Below are 23212 nucleotides of genomic sequence, written 5' to 3'. Positions count from 1 at the left end.
ATTGCACACAGTACAGGGAAAATAACAATACCAAGGGCAATGATGGGAAGACAGAAAAAGCAGGGAAACCAGTTTTCCCAGAGCAAAAATTTAGTACAGGAACCAGAGGGAAATGAAGAAAACAGATACCCAGACTCCAACAAAATGAAGATAAACTATGCCAAAGAACCCAATGAAGCCCACAAGAATAATTTAAAAGAAGACATACTACAGGTAATCAATGAGAATTTTATAGAGATGATACTGGATATGGTCAACCAAAATGTACAGGAGACACTCAACAAATTCCAAGACAACAAAAATAGAAAATTTGAAAAAGCACAAGAAAAAATAAAGGAAACCATAGAAGAACTGTAAAAACACCAAAGTGAAACAAAGAACACGATTAATAAAGAGATAAATGAACTCAGGATGAAAATAGACAATATTAAAGAGGAAACGACTCAGGATATGGAAAACCTCAGGAAAAAAAAAAAACAGAAATGCAAAAGAAAATGGAAGGCCAATCCAGCAGAATAGAACAAACAGAAGACAGAATCTCAGAACTCGAAGATGAAATGGTAATTAAAGGAAAAACCAAAGAACCATTAGTTAAACAACTCAAGACCTGTGAAAAGAAAATGCAAGAACTCACTGACTCCATCAAAAGACCAAACCCGAGAATCATGGGCATTGAAGAAGGAGAAGAGGTGCAAGCAAAGGCAATGCATAATATATTCAACAAAATAATAACAGAAAATTTCCCAAATCTAGAGAAAGATATTCCCATACAGATGCAAGAGGATTCCAGAACACCAAACAGACCAGAACCCATCAAAATCACAGCAGACTTCTCAACAGAAACATTAAAAGCAAGAAGAGCTTGGGGAGAGATCTTCCGGGCACTGAATGAAAATAACTTTAACCCCAAGATACTCTACCCAGCAAAACTATCATTCAAAATAGATGGAGCAATAAAAGTCTTCCATGATAAGCAGAAACTAAAACAATATGTGACCACAAAGCCACCACTACAAAAGATTCTTCAAGGCATTCTGCACACAGAAAGTGAAACCCAACATAACCATGAAAGGGCAGATAGCACCAAACTACAGGAAAAGAAAAAGCAAGAAAGAAGAGAGTAACCTCAACTTAGGTATACACAATCAAACCTTCAAACAACTAAGACAACTAAATGACAGGAATCACCACATACCTATCAGTACTAACACTTAATGTTAATGTACTTAATTCCCCCATCAAAAAGCACCATTTGATGAACTGGATTAAAAAGGAAGATCCACCAATTTGTTGCTTACAGTAGACCCATCTCAGTGACAGAAATAAGCATTGGCTTAGAATGAATGGCTGGAAGAAGATTTACCAAGCCAATGGCCCCTGAAAACAGGCAGGAGTAGCAATACTTATCTCTGACAAAGTAGACTTCAAACCCACATTGATCAAATGAGATAAAGAAGGACATTCCATATTGATAAAAGGGGAAATAGACCAAACGGAAATAACAATTATCAACCTATATGCACCCAATGCCAATGCACCCAATTTCATCAAACATACCCTGAAGGACCTAAAAGCATATATTAACTCCAACACAGTGGTTGTGGGAGACTTTATCATCCCATTATCATCAATAGATAGGTCACCCAAACAAAAAATCAATAAAGAATTGCTAAACTCAAATGAATTCCCTAACACCTATGGGCATGCCATATCTTCATTCTGAGGACAGTTGCAATGCAGAGCTGTAGACATTCAGCAAGTTCAGCACTGAGTCCCAGACACTGGCATCACTGTATGTTCCAGTCCCACATGAGTCTGCTCTGTATGGTCACCATTCCCCATCTTTTTTTGTTTGGAACTGGGGTTTGAATCCAGATCTTCACACTATCTAGGTGAGTGCTCTACCATTTGAGCCACTCCAATCTCCCGTGATTATGTTCAGTATTTTTTATATAGGTTCTTGCAAACAGTTTGGTCAGGCTGGCTAATTTTCCCAGAGCTGCCTTCAAACCAAGATGCTTCTGATCTCTACTTTCAAGAAGATAGGATTGCAGGTGTGAGTCACTGGTGCAGAGCAAGATCTCCTATCTTGAAGTTATCTGCTACCTAAAAAAGACCAAAACAAACAACCAAAGATGCTCCTATTGCTCAGGACATTCTGAGTTTTACTTACTCCATAGCACATACTAGGACCAAGACCCACACAAATAAACTCTGAAATTAATACACCATTTTCTCCAGGAGGAACAACCCAAAGGTACCCTTATTTTTTCCACTGCCCATAATAGGCATTCTCAATTGTCACAAACTACAATGTATCTAGACAAATGACCTGAATGCAATGTGAAGAGTTGAAAATTTACCCATGATTACCCAAGTAATCCTTGTGGACACTGGTGATTAAACACCACCCCACCATCCTTTCTATTCTCATTACACTTAGGTGTCATTCACTTTTAAATTGACCACAAGGCAAGTATAGATTTTCAATTTCCACTCTCTATGCCTCAAAATCTATAGCTTCATTGATCACAAGGAACTGAACACTCATTAACCAAACTGCCCTGTATGTTCTCTGCTTCCTCCAGGTCTATGACCTCTGACCATGTCCAACAAGAACCAGCAAATAGCTCCCTCTTTACTGTCATTCTAAGGACAGGCTGGCCTCAGGGAAAGATGTTCTGCCATAGGAGCAGATGGTATCCTTCCATCATCCTTCATTTCTGACCTTTCTCCTCCTGTTTGCTCCTCCCTATAAAACACAGACCTGCTCTGTTTCATGCTGAAGACCCTGCGGGTGTTGCAGTGTTGTCCCAACACTGTGACCTCCTTTCAATATGTTCATGTCCTACCTCAATCTGCATCTCATTTTTGAAAATACTGTCTAGACATAGGCCAAGGCCAACATCAATTATATCAGAGAAAGCAACACTCTCAAAGCCTAAACACCTCCCCAAATCTATACTTCACCTTGAATACCAAATGCATATGCAATCCATTTTCAGTGAGTTTGGCAAGACAGGGATAAATGTAAATTTAGGGATTTATTACAGCCATAACAATTACTTGGCTGAGGGACTGATGCTGGATGTGAGACTTCAAACATTTGTGTTATTCAAATTTTAAACATTTATATTATTCAGGTCAATAATATGTACCTAGAGATTGGCAGAAGCAGGGAACCCAAGGACCACAGATCATGCTACACAGGAACCATGATCTTCGGCCATTTCCACAGTCTGTAGAGGCATGAGGTCTAATGCAGAGCTCCCTAAGAGTGTTCTGGGTATGGAACACGTCAAAAGTAGGTAGCTGACAGAATGATTGGCTTAAAGCCATCAACCAAGCCACAGCCAGAGAAAAGAAAAGACCAAGAGACAAGCAGCACCAGCAGTTCCTTGATCTACAGGCTCCAGGTCTGTGATGGAGAGTCCCACTTCCATCCCAGCCACTAAGGCCAGTGTCAATCCCCTGATCCTGCCCCATCTGCAATGCAGGTCAGAAACTCACCATTAACTGCTTCTATGGTGACTGGTTCCTGCACATCACCAGTGGCAAAAGCAATACACAGTGAGAAACTGAATCACAGATATGGTTCTCAGGAGCACAGAGTGATCCAGAAAATGGGGCATCAATAAATTCATTTTCTGTTAAGCAGTCAGGCCTCCTCCTGATGGACTCTAACTGGTCTTTCACTACAGTTTGCTCCTTGTAGAACGTCTTGGCTTCTGATGCACAACCAGTAAGGGAAGAAGGGATCCTTCTCCTGGCACTGTGCCAGGACCAAACACTTGTTTCCAGCAAGTTAGGTCTCCTTTCAGGTCCCCACACAGCCCAGCCTGGAATTCATTGTACAAAAGCAGAACTTTCTTCTGAATTTTTAGTGTGGAAACTGCTTCTTCCACTTTGAAATTGGGCCAGCAGTCTGTAGAGGGAATTACACAATGAGTGTCCAAGGATATAACACCTGGTCTCACAAAAACAGCACTGGGCACACGAGCATAAACATACATCCTATTAGAATTGTAAAATCCATCCACTCTTCTGATATGTTCCCACATCTTCCCAAACGTTCATGACTCTGCTTCAACAATGGTTAACTGAATTAATCAGTACAAACAAAGCAACTCTAAAGCAAGCACATTTTTTTTGGGGGGGTGATCATTGGGCTTGAACTCAAGGCCTCACACTTTTTAAACTGGCACTCTACCACTTAAGCCGCTCTGCAAGACCTCCCAATTTCTTTAGACTGTTTTCTCCTACCCTCAAAAGCAAAGTTCTTCTGTAGAACAACTGGGGTGCCTGCATACCTTCCTTTAGGGGAAAACCTCAAGTGTAATACATAAACCAAAATCATGTCCTGCATTAGTCAGGATGTCATTATAAAAAGAGGACAGTAACAGGTAAGTGAGAAAGGTGATCAAGTCCCCCCTCCACTGCAAGGGCAACCATGTATGCATGTGGTTGCTCACTTCCAATGGGTCTGGCAATTTGGGTTATACACAGACTTTCAGGGATTAGCGGTAGCACTAAGAATACTGGGCCTCAGAGAACAGTTTCTGGATTTAACTTCTGTTTACTCTAAACATGGAAGTGTCATAAGAAACTCAGAAACTCAACTTAGAGAATGAGCAGAGAGTATATCCTGCATTGCAATGCTCCTCCCCCACAGAAACTAAACAAGCCCAGAGTGCCCAATGAATACCCTGCCAACACCACACAGACTGAGAGCTTCATGCAGGTGTGGCAGTGTCCAGTGAGGATTGTGAGCTAAGAAGAATCACTCAAAGGGTCAGTCCAGAGATTTCTTGACTCCCTGCCTGACCCCACCTTGTAGGCTTCCAGGGTGAAAGAATGAGTAGCATCAAAAGTGGGATCAATCCATACATTGAGAACATGACTGTAGCCCTCTATGCTGAAATGCAGGGCCTGGTCATACTATCACCATTTGCAGCTGCTGTTGCAGTCAGGTGACCTCTAAGGCTTTGCACTCAGTAAATCACTCAGCTGCCAAACTCAACTGATGGTCCTGAGAAGACTCTCATCAGTGGACACTGGGCTACATGGCACATGGCTTGATGTCCCAATGTGCATCATGGAACATTTACACTGCAGCTTACTATTTCTACACACAGGGTAGAGACAGCCTGTCTGATTAGCTAATGATTTAGGACAAGAACCTCAGGGAACTAGTGACAGGATCAGTATGCTATTCCTGGCTGTGATAATCTATAGGATAGTAACCGCCAAGAGCCAATGCTTACTCTTCTTCATTTCTAAAAAGTTGTCATGACCCCCAGAATAGGAACCGTCCTTGTATTATACATCTGTGCCCTTCATGCTTATTCCTCATGAAAATGTGACAAGTGTAATGAAGGGAATTCCATGTAGAGTCCCATGAAGATATCATGACATCAGAGAAGGTGGGGTAAGAATGTCAGACACAGATACTGCAAGATAAAAAGCATATAAGGAGAGCATGATGATTTTTTGTGCCATGTCTTTGTAAAAGAATTCACCAAATGAAGAAAATAGGATAAGCAACAGGTTTATTTGGGAAGAAGTGGGCAACTGAACAGAGGATAGTCCTATTGATTTGGTATGAGAGTTGGGCAGTTTGCATATATACTACAAAGAAAAAAAAAATCAAAGGTGCACCATATAGCAGGAGGGAGGGAAGACTCAATTAGGTATATTGCACTGGGGGTCCTGAGAACTCAAGCTTTTGTTATGGTCTATAAAGAGGGAGATGGTCATTCCTGGAAATTTGGTTGATGTGTCATTAACTCTCATAGTGTGAGCTAGATGCTGGGGGCTCAAGCCTGTAATCCTACTTGTTAGGGTGAGTATAGGGCAGCCACATGAGGATTGGACTCTACCTCATCACAGATGGCTTACTGAAAACTCTACACCAGGCCTAAGGAATAATATTCACCTTATGGATTTACTAGAAATCTCCCACCCAGCCTCAAAGAAAGACCCCATTATCTCAGGAGTGGAAAAGGTCTGATGGAGGGTATTCCTGTCCAGTGATCTTCCTGGGAGTTCCCTCTGGGACTCCATTGTTCCTTGGACTTTGACCGCTAATTTCCTATAGCTATTGCTAGCCAGCAAGCAGCTGTGGACTCCAGCTCTCTTGCTGGAGACTGCATCCAAAGAATTCTTCTCCCAATAAAGCATGTGCTGGGGCATTGAGCTGACCTCGTGCTGCTTTCAGTCTAACATCCTGTCTCCTCATTGATCTCTTCATGCATTTCACTCCAACATGCCTTTTTTTGCAGGTAAAAATAGGTACATGAGACCCCCCCATCATGAAACACCAAACACAAACTAGGGCTGGTGGATTGGCTCAAAATCAAGAGCACCTGACTAAGCATGAGGCCCAGCATTCAAATCCCATTAGGCCAAAAAACCTCATAAAATAGCTTCATGTCATCAATTTGTCCTACATCCTGGGTTGGGGGAAATTTTTCACCTCAGGTGGGCAGAGGCTGTTGTTTTTGTTGGGCTCCTGGGGTTTCAGGTCAACAAAACACAGCTTTATGTCACAGGGTACTATTATTTGATAGTATTAACTGTTTAGTCTAGGAAGTGAATCCTTATCAACAGAAAAGATAAGGTTCTCAGCCATCAAGTTTCCTAAATCCGTGATTAGTCCTCATCAAAGACTTCCTGCTCTTAACAAGAACAGTCTCACCACAGTAGCCATCCTCTTTGCTATCCAATGAAATGCAAGGTGAGACTACTCTCATTTTTACTCTGTAACTGAGTTGCTGCCTTATAATATTGGTTCTCCAATAAATTTTTACTGTGGGATTAAAAGGTTTTTGCACATATTATTTTGGTAATGCTTTGCCCATTCTTTTACACAGTGTGTAAACTGACATAAGTCAGCGAGACCTGAGAAAATGAGAAGGCTAACTTGTGCAATTACTTGCAATTATTAACTTCTTAAAAATGTTTCTGATACCATAAATGAGTTGGGTATAAATTTGGTGACATAGTAATGAATTACATGTTTCCTTTTATTCAAAAGGAACAGAAGGAATATGTTTCAACTTACATTTATTTAACTCACATCCTTCTTCCTTCTCTTCTGACTTGATTAACATAAGAGAAATAACTGTGCACACTAAAACAAGACATCTAACATTGACTTTCATTTCATTTGTTCTCTGAATACCATATTCACATCTAATGTATCCTGATACCAACAAAGCAATAAAAAATGAAAGGGGCACTTAAAGGCCTTTAAGGGATCACAGAGACCCCTTAAGGCCATTCATGTAAGCAGCAATTATCTTAAGGCAGCAAGGGACATAGACTGCCCAGGAAACTATACTGAGGTTAATAGGGAAGCTATGATGAAAACTTACTCCCAGGACAGAGGTGTGGTCAGGATGGACTGCTCATAGCCTTTGATAGGCTGCTCTCCACACTGTTCATGAAGGGAAGGGACAGTGAGGGGAATACGTGTTCATTATGACCAAGATTGAGTCACATACTTCTTCAGTTTTCTGCATAGAAGGACACAGAGGTAGTCACCCCAAACACAGAAGAAAAAAGATAAGAAGCTGAAAATCAACACTTCCAGACTCCCAGAATGATGATGAATGGGCAGTGCATTGTTTCTGAACTGAAGACAAAAGAGGCACTCCAGAGAAACATTAACTTCCTTCACCAGGAATCCATAGTGTCAGGTGAAGAAAGGCTGTAAGCAGAGTGTAGTCAGGTTTGAATGCCTAAATCTCTATGGGGCTGGCTTTAGCAGAATCTAGAAATTTGTTAGTTTCACAGACAAAAACCTACCAGGATGTCCCCATGACATTCAGAGAAGAAATCTTCTGACTTCATAGTTGATGTTTGGTAGGGGGAATTATGCATTTTGAAATTTTAAGTTTTTGCCACAGTCTTGGAGAAAAATCTACTTCCCCAAGTCATCACTGTAGAAATTTCTACAACCAAAACTTCAAGGGGAAGTGGCAAATATACTCTAACATCACTACCTCAACACTAGATAAAGAGAACCACATGTTGTGATATGTCTTACCCAGTAACAAGAATTAGCATGGGATAGACAAGGAAGGGATTGAAGAACTGCAGATCAAATGTAGCCAGAACAGAGCATCACAACACAATCAGGTTTTAGAGACTAAAGAGAATAGAGATGGGGCTCATCTTGAAAAAACACCTAAAGGTGGGCATTTCAACACACATCTTTAAGAAACAGATACAGAAAATTAGGATGGAGTTGTCTCTACAGGATGTCCTCAGTGCCAAATCTTTGTAAACAAACCCACCTAAAAGATTTCTTTTTTCAAAATCCACCTGTCAAGAAGACCCATGCCAACATTCATTCATCAGAAAGACTCACAGAATTTCAACCCCTCAAGCTGCCCAAGTAGTAGCATAAATTCCCCTAACCAGCTCACCAGCTATGGCTTGGATCACTTTAATACAGTCCCTCCCTTATAGCGTCTTGACTCTTTCACTCCTTAATAAAGACCTGTGAGTTTGCATCTACTCACTGTTGATTCAGTCATTCTTTAATTTTGATCAAGAACTCAAGTCTGCACATGACACATGTATCACTAGGAATGACATGCCCATTCCCCAAACAATGATAAGAAATCTCAACAAATATGGAAAGATTGAGAAATGTGGCTCTTCAATGGAGAATATCAATTTGTGAAAAATCTCAAGCAGTAGACTCATTTTACAAAGACCTTCTGGAAAATATCTAAGGTAGAATCAAAAGGCTATAGGAAACTATGACATAGAAACAGAAAATTGTGAAACCAACAAATGAAGATAGTATCTATAAAGATGTAGCACTCATCAAAAGGACTATATAGATTTTTATGAAGATATGCCTGGAGCTGGCAGCTCATGCCTCTAATCATAACTACTCAGGAGACAGAGATCAGGAGAATCATGTTCTGAAGCCATCCAGAACAAACATTTCGTGAAACACTATCTCTAAAATTCCTAACATAAAAATGGCAGATGGACTGGCTCAAGGTGTACACCCTGAGTTCAAGCCCTGGGTACCACAAAAAAAAAAAAGAAGAAATTATGAACATGTATGTAAAACAAGTTCAATTAAACCATCACTATATGTACTCAGTGGTGTACTGGAGAAAGAAGACAAAGAATCAGCATGAAGAGAAAATGATTAAAATTATGCACCATGAAGAGAAAAAAAAAACAGTATGAAATTCACCAAATGTCACCAGTGTGGAAATTGTTAACCAGAGTTCTGAAGTGAAGAGAAAAAAGATAGAAGCTGTGAACTTAGATTACATAAAGAAAACTATGGTAGAAAATTACAAAATGGATGTGGTAGAGATGAAACAATGACAGAGAATGGATAGGCAGGGATATGGCTCTAATGCCAGCACAAGGTTTATTGTGGACAAAAGCCTGGAGCCTCTGGAAAACAAAGTGAGAAAGTGTTTAAAGAAGACAAGGTCCCAATGGGAAAATATAAGGGATCCCAGATGAGGGAAGACACATGGCATCTGCTTAGCCCAGGAAGATCACGGTTTACAGCTATCCATTGTTTGTTGTTGGAGACTGGCAGCATGTTCTGGAAGTCTCTTAGGGGCATCATAAATGATCATGGTCTGGTTGAAGTAAAGCAGCATTGACATAAAAGCAGCATTCTTTGTGTAAGGTTTTGGGTGGAAACTTGTGTGAAGGAATGTAGGCTTTGGGATATAAAATGAGACATGCAGTCAAATGTGTATGGGCCAATAGCAATCAGCATGAGAAGAGAAAGCCAAGGGAATTTGGTACAGACACTGGCTGTGGGTTGAAGGATACAAAAGATCTCAGGGCAGGTGTATGCATACCAAAAGGTTCCACCCATGGTGTGACATGGTTGGTCACCATCTCAGTCCCTGTTCTGGGAGAGGTTCCAGAGTTGTTACCTAGAGGGTGTTCTGCCTAAGCAGTCAGCTAAGTCCACTGAAAAAGAGGTACTTGGTAGAATCCTTTTTGGGTTTGATTGCAAATGCTCCAAAGATGGACCCAGACAGTGACTGAGAAGACTTTGGACAACTATGGTTAAAGAGCTGAAAAGTACTTTGGCAATTGTGAGAACATTTAGTTTATTTCCATTGCAGACAGCATTTTTGGGAAAATAATTATGACTGACAGCATTAAAACAGCACCACGAAATGTTCCTTGTTACAATTAGGAATACATGGGCACAAGCTTGCCAACATCTAGCACCATTATCTTTACATCTCTTACAAGTTAGGGGAACAATGCCTGTGATGCCAATTAGGCTTGTTTTCTAATACACAAGTAAATGTTATGTATAAACAGTAACACTTCTTTGGCTAAGACAAATATATGCCAGTCTTGAAAGAGCAGGATTGCCTGAATGGCAGAATTTTTCTGAGTGTTACTGATTACAAACAGCATAAATTTCAAAAGTTTCATTAACCATTTTATATGCCAAAATTTCAGTGTAATACTTTTGGATAAAAGAGACGTTTAGTTGGTACTTATAGATAAACTGACACTTTTAACTTTCCAAATGTTTCTACAATACTTAAAGTCTACACAGAGTACACAGATATAAGGTGGTCATTTAAGAGAACATCACATGAGCAAATACTTAAAAGAACTCTAATTTAGTAGTGCTTTAAAGCTTCACAACATAAACAGAAAACACAAGACAATTTTTTATCTTATTAGCCAGGCTAACCTCACTCATAATGATGGCTTCCAGTTCCATCAATTTACTTGTGAATGATAAGATTCCATTATTCTTCATGGCTGAATAAAATTCGATTGGGTATAAATACCACATTTTCTTAATCAATTCATCATAGTGGGGCACATTGGCTGTCTCCATAACTTAGCTATTGTGAATGCTGCTGCATAAACATGGGTGTGCAGGTGCCTCTGGAGTAACCTGTGTCACATTCCTTTACGTATATCCTCAGAAGTGGGATTGCTGAATCATATGCCAAATCTATGTTTAGATTTTTAAGAAGCATCCATATTTTTTTTCTAGAGTGTTTACACTAGCTTGCATTCCCACCAGCAGTGTATGATGGTTCCTTTCCCCTACAACCTGGGCAACACCTGTTGTTAGTGGTGGTGATGGCTATTCTAACAGGTGTGAGGTGGAATCTTAACGTGGTTTTGATTTGCATTTCCTTTATGGATAGAGATGGTGAACATTTTTTTCATGTGGTTTTTGCACATTTGAATTTCTTCTTTGGAGAAAGTTCTGTTTAGTTCAGTTGCCTGTTTCTTCACTGGTTCATTGATTTGGGGAGAGTTTAGTTTTCTGAGTTCCCTGTATATTCTGGTTATCAGTCCTTTGATGTAAAACTGGCAAATATTTTCTCCCACTCTGTGGGTAGTCTCTTCAGTGTAGAGACCATTTCTCTTGTTGTGCAGGATCTTTTCAGTTTTATGTAGTCCCATTTATCCATAGTTTCTCATAGTTGCTGAGCTACTGGGGTTCTATTGAGGAAGTCCTTGCCTATACCTATTACTTCCAGAGTGTTGCCTGCTCTTTCCTGTACCAACTTTAGCATTTTGGGTCTGATATTAAGGTCCTTGATCCATTTTGAGGAGAAAATAGTACAACATGATAAACATGGGTCTTTCAGAATTTTGCAGATGGATAAGCACTTTTCCCAACAACATTTTTTGAAGAGGCTGTCTTTTCTCCATTGTATATTTTTAGTGCCTTTGTCAAAAATAACTTCAGCATAGTTGTGTGGATTCATATCTGGGTCCTCTATGCTGTTCTACTGGTCTTCAAATCTGTTTTGGTGCCAGTACCAGGCTGTTTTTACTGCTATTGCTTTGTAATACATAGTTTGAAGTTGGGTATTGTGATCCCTCCAGCGTTGTTCTTTTTGCTGAGTAGTGCCTTTTACCTGTATTTTAGTTAGACTTGATTAACATAAAACTTTGAAAAACTGGTTTTTCTTAAAAGTAGCAGCAGAAGAGGTGGGGGAGAAGAGAACAGAATCCTTTCATTTCTTGGCACTAACCCTATAATAAGAATCATCCTAAAGAAGTACAAATACAGGCAGGCCATAAATGTCATTTAAACCATGCATAGAGCTCAAGAACATGTAAAAATTAACTAAGTGGCCACATGTACAATGATCAGTTCTTTTTAAATTTTTAGGAGCAAATTGAGACGTGTCCCATTCTGTTCTTTTAAGACTCATTTTACGCAGGTTTATAGCTGAAGCAAGGGACAATTCAAGGAAAGCATTGAGTCAGTCTCAGTCTTCAATAAGACTGTTGCCATACCTATCAGATTTTTGTATACAATAGTTTAATCACACAACAGACATACACAAAATTCATGCAATGATACACAAAACAATTACATTAATTCTGAGTGCTCTCAAAGATATTGAAGGCTTTACATTTACAACTTGAGGTTGTTTTTCAAAATAATCATGAGAAGTAGTTTTCATTGGGGTACAGTAGATTTGTTATTAGCCAAAACCTTAAAGTAAATTTAGGGAGCCTAACCTTGTTTCTAGGGTTGGCATCCCACATACTTGCATTAACAAAGGATATAGGATACACAAATCCACCATCTTATGTCATAGTAAAATTTTTTTATTTAGAATTTGTATGTCAGGCTGAAAAAACATCAGGATGTTGTGGTAAAAAAGATTACATTCCCACTGAAATTGGTGCTAGAAAGCATAGAAAGGGTAGAAAAATTAACTCCTGAAGAGTTAATCTTAGGTAAGGGGTCTGGTGAAGAAAGTCCCAACACCTTATTGAATCCGTAGCAGAACTCAGGAAGGCTGTCCTTTTGCCTATTAGCAAATGCCATAACCTAGGAAACTGAGAATTTAAATTCAAATACACGGGGCACTTTTAGACATAGAATTGAAATTCTGTCTTTTGTATCTCCAGGCTGTGTAGAAATGGGGCTGAGGACATGGGATATAGGGAAACCTTGGACCATGTCCCAAAGCATTTGAAGTGGGTGAGATTGTGATGAATTTGGAAACACAAAGTTCTGGCCAATGATTATTACTGTTTAACTTATATAGGGGTCAAATCATCTTACAATATAAAATTAGCCTTTTCTTTTTCATTGTCAGAAAAATGTACTTTATTGTTATTTATTCTTCATAGTCTAAAAACTCTATTTTTCACATATAGCATGCACTTTATCTTCTCAGTAACTTAAAAAAAATAGTTGTTCCTAGATCTTCAACTTTGAAATGGAATTATGAGTTATTGGTCTTAGTGATCTCCAGAGCCTTAAGGTTTTGAAGGAGATATGGCAAGGGACTGCCTCTCAGGGCCTTGGATGATTTTGAAACATTTTATGGATTGGGAATAGAGTATTGGAAATCGAGACAGTTCCAGTGGGTCCAAGGATCCAAATTGAGACAATTTCCGTGGGATTTAAGGTCCAACACTGTGATATAGACTGAGATCAAGAGGTGGTAGGTAATCCCCATAGTGGCCCTACTCGGTAGGATAGATGCATCAGAAATCAGGAGCATCCCCACTGCCAACTGGGCATGCACATGGTTATTTTCTAGGTGTCCCCAAAATACAGCAGGTCAATCCATCCAGTTGGTGGATGGAGGGAGTCTCTCCTCCTGCTAGAGCTTTGTCATGGTCCACAGTAGGATGTTCAGGGTAGAACTCCAGAGACAACTAAGTGGGGGAACAAACTCACCAAAATTGAAGGTCAGTGTTGGGAGGAGATTCAGCAATTGGGGAGATGGCCTCTGGAGGAGCCATGAAAGAAAGAAAGTGTGGGAGATCAGTGATAAAAAGGTGGAGAGACAGTGGGGATGAGGGAGGAAGACTTCAGCCACTGCTGAGGGTCCAAGAGTGAACCTGGAAAAAGCTTTTGCTGTCCACTTCTTTCCAAGTTGTAAGAGCAGAGAACTGGGAGTTGAAACTACACAACAGCCTCAGATTTCAACACCATATATTAGAATGAAAGGACAGTATGAAATGGATAGGTGGGAGATACCTCATATGCCAGCATAGTGTTTATTGTGGAGAAGTGGACCTGTGGAGGGGAACCCCAGCAAGAGAGTTGAAGCCCACTGCAGCTTACAGACTGAGTCTAGATAAAGGAGATGGGTAGAGAAGACCCAATAAGTTCACTACATGGGATGATCCTCAATGACCCTCTGACCCTCCCGAGATAATGTCTTACAGGTGGATCATGGCTTAAGGTGGATGTCTGTTTTTCTTTACGGGCTGTGTGGAGAGTTTTGAATAAGTCACCTGCAAGTGGGAAGGGGTCTAGTTACAACCTGACTTCCTGTGTCCATTCTAACAGGATGTACAAAAAATCTTTACTTTCCTCTTCCCTACTGACATTCACAGGAAACATTAACTCAAAGTCATTGTAATGTCAGCTATAGACCAGATGATCATAGCTCATGATGTGAAAAAATTTTTTAAGTTACACATGGGGAATGGATAAAGAGAGGAGAACATAATAATGCACCCACATCAACCAGCACATTGTTATTTGAAATGCATTTAGCTTACTTCTAAAAGGATTTTATATGTTCAAGAAATAACCGTACATTTGAAAAATACTTGATATCCTGTGGGAGAGAAAATGTGATAATGTAATTAATTACTTTAATAAAGGACTGCAGGTGGCAGAGTGTCTCAAATGGTATAATGCTTGACTAGTAATCACAAGGCTCTGTGTTCACTCCCACTGTACCAACAAAAATAAATGAATACGTAAGTAAAGAAAGGATTTCAGTATGACTGGAGAAACACAGCTTAACACACAATACTTCATATTGCTAAGTTTATTATGAGCAAGTGGGCTACAATTGAAAACTAGAACACCAGTTATATAGAACAATGAAATAGCTAAAGAAGGAAGACAGGCAGAACAGAAGAGATGAGTTGGGATGTGAGAGAAAGAGGGAGCTCAAATTTTAAATAACATGAAGAAACAATAGGAAAAACAACACCAGAGGTCATCAGTACAGGGCATGTGACAGCGTACAAAGAAGCTGTTTAATGCTAAAAGGACAAGTGTAATAAATGAGAACATTCCAAGTACTGGGAAAAAACACAATAAGCAAACATGTGTAAAAGTTGAGATCACAAATCCATACACCATCTAAACTTCCTACCAAAGTTAAACTATCCATAATTTACAGAGCAGCAATCCTCCATTACCCACTTAAAAGAAAACTCTGCTGAGAGTGGAACAAAGATAGTGTAACTTTATATAATTAAAATGTACAAAAGATTTTCTGTCCTACCCTCCCCATCATTAGGGATATGGTTTATGGGCTTGAGCATTTTTCTTTCTTTCTTTCTTTCTTTTTGTGAACTGGGGCTTGAATTCAGGGCCATCACTTTAAGCCACTCCATCAGCCCTATTTTTGAAAAGGATTTTTGGAGAAAGGGTCTGATGAACTTTTTGCCTGGGCTGGCTTCAAAGGATGATCCTTCTGACCTAAACCTCTTAAATAGCAAGGATTACAGCCATGAGCCACTGGTGCCTGGCTCTTGAGGATTTTTAAAGTAAATGTCTGTTGATCAAGGACCTGTTGTCATACATGCACCTTAAGCTGAGGGGGATACTCAGAATCATCTGGTGACATTTTGGGACTTGTTAGGGTATGTCAATCTTTGTTCAATGTGAGTTGAGAAGTTTTAATTACAATGTCTGTTCTCAGAAACATTGTGATCTCTTCCTCCATGTTGGGTTTTCTTTGTGTATCTACATGGTTACTGCCTAATTGGTACCTATGACATCTGTCCAAAATATATTCATTCCTTGGTGAAATTTGCCTCACTCTCACTCTACTTTTGTGTCTTAACTGAGCTCATCTCACAAAAGACCTAGGCACCAAGAACGAACACTCTGGTAACATTGTCAAACATTCAACAAAGAAACTCAATGTTATAACCAGTGTTGTATTTCTTTGCTATCACTTCTGACAACAAATACATGGTATTGTTAATAACAAGCAACTTTCAAACACTAACTGTGTTTCATGCAATTCAATTCTGACACCACTCATTCTTAGTTTACTCCCTACAACTTCTGGGCCCTTTGTTCAAAAAAAGACACCAGGCCATACCATATGTTTGCTCTCTGGTCACCAGTCACCTTCCTGAAGTCATAGAGAGGTAGCACCCTCATTAGACTAAATTAAACATAGCCTGAATGGGGTTTATCAAACACAACTACATATACTCAGAATTCCCTACATGGTGTCCTATAGAAAACTCTTGACAGAAAAGAAGGAGGAGTGAAAAAGAATGGCAAATCTACCAGAAATGGATGAATATCCAAAATTAGGAGTTTGGTAGGAGGCAGAGGACCAAAGTAGAATTGCAGACCATGTTGTAATACAACAGGAAATCAACAGCAAAGGCATAGTTGGAAAACCTCTAAGAGAGGTTAAATCTCCAATAGAGATTAAAATATACATTTTTAAATAACAGATACATCTCAAAAGACATTTAAGTACTTCAAAGTACATGAAAACTGCTACAGCAACCTGTTTCCATAAGGTCAGGTCATGCTTACATCTGAAATTGTTTTTGAACATATGGTCTAGACATAGACAAGAACAACAAAACTTATGTCAGAAAGGGCAAAAACCTCAAACCCTCCACACCTTCCCAATAGTTCGCAGTCTTCATGATCTTCACATGCATTAGCATTGCCTTTCCTGTGAGTTGGGCAATATGAAGATAGCTGTAAATTTAGGGATTTATAACAGCCCTAAAAGACAAGGTGTATGGGGCCCTCAATTTGAGAGCTCATTTTCAAACATTTAGCCAATTCAGGGCAATCAGCTCGCCCCTGTGGATATTAGAGGAAGTGAGAACCTCAAAGGACCACAGTTCCTCCCATGCAGTAACCCACAACCTTTGCCTACTGTCTGTTGAGAAGTAGTGGGGTTAGGTGTAGAGCACCCTGAGAGGGCTCTGGGCCTGGGGCAAGTTGCCTGCATATAGAAGGCAAGTTGCTAGAGTTCACTGTAGAGGAGTACAAAGCTGCAACAATGCTCACAGACTCCACCATTTCTGGATGGTTGTAACCTTCTCATCCTCCCAGGACTGGGGACACCAGTCACAAACTCACCATTTCAGGCTTCTGTGTTGTTTAGAGTACTGCCCACTCTTCTGGTGCCACCTACAGGTCAAAATAGGAGAGACTGAGTCATGCAGAATTGCTGTCAGCAACACAGCGTGATTCAGAAAATGGCAGAGCCAGAAATGCAATTCCTGTGTTAACTAACTTGCAAAGTCTCTGATTCATCAGTTCTTATAATTCCTTCTCTCCAGTCCTTTTAATTGGTTAATGATCTGTGTCCCATACCCTGAGACCTGAATTACAGAAAAAGTGCTCCCCTACTTGGCATAATAGCAGGAGCAAATACCAAATTTGAGCCACAGTTCTCAGTAGTCCAAGCCTCCTCCTTGGTCCTTACCCAGCCTAGTCTTGATATTCATTATAGTTAAGTAGAACTTGCTCTTCAGAATGGACACTGCTTCTTCCACTGGGAGATAGGGCCAGGAATATCCTGAGATACTTGCATGTTCATTTTCCCAGTGGGACAGACTGTGATCTCAGAGAAGGAGTGGTTCCTAGGCCAGGATAGGGGAGAACCCACTGGACTAGAAGGAAAGTACTGATTTTCCATTCTTGCATGTACCCTGGTCATGAGATAACCAGATTTTTCATGTGTGTTGTGAAAGATTCCAGGAAGAACACATGGATGTATTGAAGAATTTTATCATATGTGAAGGAGGGAACCCCAGTGTACACTGTGATCTCTGCCACATGAAGATGAATAGTAGTGAGCAGTGGACAATTAGAGTGGGCTTTGTGTTTCAAGACTTTTGGGGCTGTGGGTAGCAGTAATAAAATTTGAACGTAGAACTTCTTGTTTGCTAGGCAGATGCTCTACCACCACAGTCATTTCATCAGCCCTTTCCTCTTTTGGATATTTTGGAGATTGGGTCTCATGAACTAACCACATCCTCCTGATCTCCTTTCTCCTGAGTAGCAAGGATAACAGGAGTGATCCACTGGCATGAGGCAAAGACTTTTAAGGACTTGGTAGCCAGTGGGAGGGGAAAGACTTGGCCAGTTTCTGATGGTTAATGATACATGAGGACGGATAAGTGTGGTCTCCAGGTCTGGGGTGGTGGCTCATGCTCAGGCATGAACAATCTGTGCATACTTGTAATCAAAGGGAGCCTTGATACCTATTAAAAATTATTTTGTAGGCAAGGGTGCTGATGACTCATACCTGTAATCATAACTACTCAGGAGGCAGAGATCCAAAGGATTTGGATTCAAAGAAAGTTCTGGACAAATAGTTCTGGAGACCCTATCTTGAAAAAACCACCAAAAATTTGGAGGCTACTTAAAAAGCTAAACATTGATCTACCATTTGATCTAGCAATACCACTCTTGGGGATATATCCAAAAGACTGTGACACGGGTTACTCTAGAGACACCTGCACACCCATGTTTATTGCAGCACTATTCACAATATCCAAGTTATGGAAACAGCCAAGATGCCCCACCACTGATGAATGGATTAAGAAAATGTGGTACCTATACACAATGGAATTTTATGCCGCCATGAAGAAGAACGAAATGTTATCATTTGCTGGTAAATGGATGGAATTGGAGAACATCATTCTGAGTGAGGTTAGCCTGGCCCAAAAGACCAAAAATCATATGTTCTCCCTCATATGCAGACATTAGATCAAGGGCAAACACAACAGGGGGATTGAACTTTTATCACAAGATAAAAGTGACAGCCCACAGGAGAGATATAAGGATAGGTAAGACACCTAAAAAATTAGCTAGCATTTTTTACCCTCAACGTAGAGAAACTAAAGCAGATACCTTAAAAGCAACTGAGGCCAATAGGAGAAGGGGACCAGGAACTAGAGAAAAGGTTAGATCAAGAAGAATTAACCTAGAAGGTAACACACATGCACAGGAAATCAATGTGAGTCAACTCCCTCTATAGCTATTCTTACCACAACTAGCAAAACCCTTGTTCCTTACTATTATTGCTTATACTCTCTCTTCAACAAAATTAGAGATAACGGCAAAATAGTTTCTGCCTGGTAGCGAGGGGTTGGGAGGGTAAGGAAGGGGGCGGAGTGGGTGGTAAGGGAGGGGGTGGGGGCAGGGGGGAGAAATGACCCAAGCATTGTATGCACATATGAATAAAAAAAAAAAATCACAAAAAAGGGCCAGTGGAGTGGCTTAAGGTATAGGCCCTGAGTTCAAACCCCAGCACCACAAAAATAAATAAAGAAAAAAAAACACCATAAAAAAGAATGGTGGGGTGGCTTAAGTGGTAAAAGCATCAACCTAGCAAGCCTAAGACCCTGAGTTCAAACCCCAGTGCCACCAATTTTTTTTCTTGCAATGGACAGTTTCATGGAGAGAGGAAAAAATGTTTACTGTGAAATTTAATGTTACATTATCAAAGTCTAAGTCTCTTCCTATCTTAGCCTGCCTTATTAGCCCACTTCAGGAAATTGGGATCAGGTACTTGGCTTGATGGATGAGAATTTCACATACCTGATCTCTCTGTGGAAAACCCTCCAGACCCCCAAAGCCTCTTGGAAAGGAGCAAAGTCACTGTAGCTTTTGTTCAACAGCCCTAAGAGAGATTGCAATAGTCCAAGAGGACAGTTCTATCTCTGCATGGGACCAGGAAGACCCAGTCCCAAGAACATGATGTTCCGCACTTGGGCTCGTAGCCATAGCAATGTGACAGCCAATCCCAGTACAGAGATCAAGGGAAACCTGGGGACTCCCATGTACTCCTTCCTGTTTTGCTGCAGTGCTTAAATACACTCTTCAGAAAATAAACTACACCACTGCTGCCCAGCACAACCCGAGTTCCTGTCGTTGTTTGCCACTCGAGCACCCAAGGTCAGAGCTGAAGCCCCCACTGAAGCTGGACTGTGGACTCGGTTCCACTCTGAACATATGGCAGTATAATTCAAGGAGGGACAGGCTCGCTGGACAGCCCCTGGCCTACCTTCTCCTGCCATGATTCCTGCACAATTTCCAATTATAATTATAGATTTAAAAGATTGCTTTTTCACTATCCCATTACATGAAAATGATAAGGAAAAATTTGCCTTTACTTTGCCATCCATTAATAATGAAAGAATAACTCAACAATATCAGTGGAAAGCATTACCTCAAGGATGAAAAACAGTCCCACCATATGTCAGGCCTATGTCCATGCCGCTCTTATACCCTTCTATAAAAATGGCCACAAATGAAATGTTTTCATTATATGGATGATCTTTTAATTGCTCATCCCTCATTTACACTATTACAACAGGCTCTCAGAGACTTAGAAAGATGTCTAGCTAAGGAAGGTTTAAGTATAGCTCCTGAAAAAACATAGCTCTGTCCACATTCAAATATTTGGGACACACTATGGTTGATAATATATTCAAACCTCCAAAACTAAAATTAGACATAAAAGTTATGACATTAAATGAATTACAGACACTATTAGGAAACACTAATTGGATTTGACTATAAGATTCCTTTGGACTCTTTAACCTGTATTTGAACTATTAGAAGGTGACTCACAATTAAACTCATTAAGAAAATTAACTCCAGAAGCACAACAGGCTATACAACTTGTTGAAATGATTCTTCAACATAATTTCAACAACAGGATAAACTCCAGTCAACCCCTCCAGCTATTCATATGGAGTACTCCAACTACTCCAACAGGGGCTATTATACAATGGCCAAATAAAATGATAGAGATGCTCTTTACCCATAACACACACCCTAGGACTATTACTCCCTATATACAAGAGGTAATATATCTAATTATGAATGGAAAACAAAGATGCAAACAATTGTCTGCAATCATCCGTCACTCATAATCACTCCCTTCACCAATATTTAGATACACTATTTTTATCAACAAAACTATTTATGGCAAATAGCAATTGGTAATTACTCAGGACAATTTGACAATCACTATCCCAAAGACCCTACCATAAAATTTTTAATTTCTCAGGCCTGGATTCTACCTTGCATTACAGCCACCAAACCCCTAGCCAATACAATCAGTGCGTACTAATGGTACCAGTAAAGGGAGAGCCAGATATATCATTTACTCCCCTTTGCAGGCATTGTGAGAACAAATAAATATTACAACTCCAGGGGCAACTGCACAACATGCTGAAATCTTAGCAGTTCACGCAGCTCTGCGAGCTCTCCCTGGTCCAGTCAATATAGTTTCAGACTCCCACTATGTAATTAAAGCCACTAACTCCATTGAAACAGCTAGACTAATAGGAGATCCCAATTCTACCATTTTTCAGTTATTCACACAGACTCAATTGGTCATTCAGGCTCATACTTCTCCATTCTTTATTACACATATCCGTTCACATACAGGCCAAGGGAAATCAAGCAGTAGACCAGCTCATCTCCTTCACTGCTGTTGAGAACTCTCAAAATCCTTCTTCCATTTTCCAACAGACCATACAAAGCCACTCTTTACTACACCAGAATGCTAACATGTTACACAAACAATTCCCAACCTTAACTCGAGAGCAATGCAAACATATTAGGGCCTGCCCCACCTGCAGTGCTCTTCTACATTTGGGCCCTAATACTGGCATCAACTCTTATGGTATAAAAGCAAGCCATATCTGGCAAACTGAGGTCACTCATAGTCTCCAGTTTGGCACCTTAAAATATGTTCATGTGACAGTGGACACATACTCTGGTGTCCTCTTTGCCTCAGCCCACACAGGAGAAACTACCAAACATGCCCTTGGTCACCTGCTTGGTGCTTTTGCAACCTTTGGAATTCCAAAGTCCATAAAGATGGACAACAGTCCTGCCTATACAAGTAGAAAATTTCAAGAATTCTGTACATTATGGGACATTATGCTCAATACTGAGATTCCTTACAATCCTCAAGGACAAGCCATTGTAGAATGACAACATCAAAGGATCAAAAACCAACTTTTTAAAATAAAAAGGGAGGAAGTTCACCCCCAAGTCTCCACATAGCCAATTACACCTAATCCTGTTAAATTTAAATTTGTTCTCACTTGATGATCAAGGCATTACACCTATGGAAAAGCACTTCCATGCATGAAACATTTGCCCACCTATGCATGTTCTTTGGAAGAATTTAGAAACAAACACATGGTAGGGACCTGACCCTTACTAACTACAGGTCAACAGTATGCCTTGTCTTTCCAGACCATAAATGATGGTCAATATGGCTGCCTCTCCGATGCATCAAACAGTCACAGCCATTGACAGGACCCATGAAGACACTTCAGCTAGATGAACTCAATTCTAGTCATTGGTTTAATTTTGGACTTAAAGGACTTACAGGCATAGGTGGACTCATGCTGTTGGGTCTAATTAGCATTATATGGCTAACAACACTAATCACTTGAGAAACTAACTGCCCCAAAAAAGGAAAATTTCTAAATTTTTTCATAAAAAATAAAAAAGGGGGAGATGTTGGAAACCCTCAAGACCCCTAAAGCCTCTTGGAAAGGAGTGGAGTCAATGTAGATTTTGTGCAACAACCCCAAGAGAGATTGCAACAGTCCAATAGGACAGTTGCTGAACTCCTCTGTTCCCTCTCTGCATGGGACTGGGTGTCATGATTTTCCCCACTTGGGGTCATAGCCATAGCAATGGGACAGCCAATCCTAGTATAGGGGTTAAGGGAAACCTGGGAACTGCCACGTGCTCCCTACTACTTTTCTGCACTGCTTAAATACACTCTTCAGAAAATAAACTACGCCACTGCTGCCCAGCACAACACAGAGTTCATGTCATTACTCACTGCTCCAGTACCCAATGCCAGAGCTGAAGCCCCCACTGCAGCTGGACTGAGGCATCTCTCAATCTACAGTTCATTAACAAAGTACATAAGAACATACCAAAAAGGAAACACAAGGAGAAACTAACCTTCAAACCAATATTGATTCAAGAGTGAAGAATAAATACACACAGACAATCATAAAAAATACTTTGAAACAGTTCAGAGAACTACACTGTTTGACACAAGTTTACAAGGTTACAATGATGACACACATTCAGAAGGTACTGAATATTCTCAAGCTTGAGAACCAGATTGAACAAGGAAATTTTGCCCCACTGAGAAATGGTGTCTGATGATAAGGAAGAGAC

The 23212-nt window shown here is 40.2% G+C and overlaps 1 protein-coding gene across 9 annotated transcripts in view; it reads right to left on the bottom strand.

Annotated features, from left to right (window-relative positions):
- LOC109674122 (uncharacterized) overlaps positions 1-23212 on the bottom strand; it is a 387761-nt gene that overhangs the window by 11694 nt on the left and 352855 nt on the right. For 5 of the 9 annotated variants that reach the window (XM_074053670.1, XM_074053676.1, XM_074053674.1 and 2 more), the window contains one exon: positions 17114-17164. The exons of 2 other annotated variants lie outside the window; for them this stretch is intronic. In XM_074053670.1, coding sequence (XP_073909771.1) covers positions 17114-17116 — 3 coding nt within the window. In that variant the 5' untranslated portion in view covers positions 17117-17164. Of the gene's footprint in view, positions 1-3510; positions 3926-17113; positions 17165-23212 lie in introns of all 9 variants that reach the window. 2 more of the 9 variants (XM_074053671.1, XM_074053677.1) reach the window with 1 other exon arrangement.

Source organism: Castor canadensis, chromosome 14, assembly GCF_047511655.1.
Source record: "Castor canadensis chromosome 14, mCasCan1.hap1v2, whole genome shotgun sequence".
In the NCBI taxonomy this organism is placed as follows: domain Eukaryota; kingdom Metazoa; phylum Chordata; class Mammalia; order Rodentia; family Castoridae; genus Castor; species Castor canadensis.
Note: the sequence above shows the minus strand (reverse complement) of the source record. Positions and strands in the feature narration are given on the sequence as shown.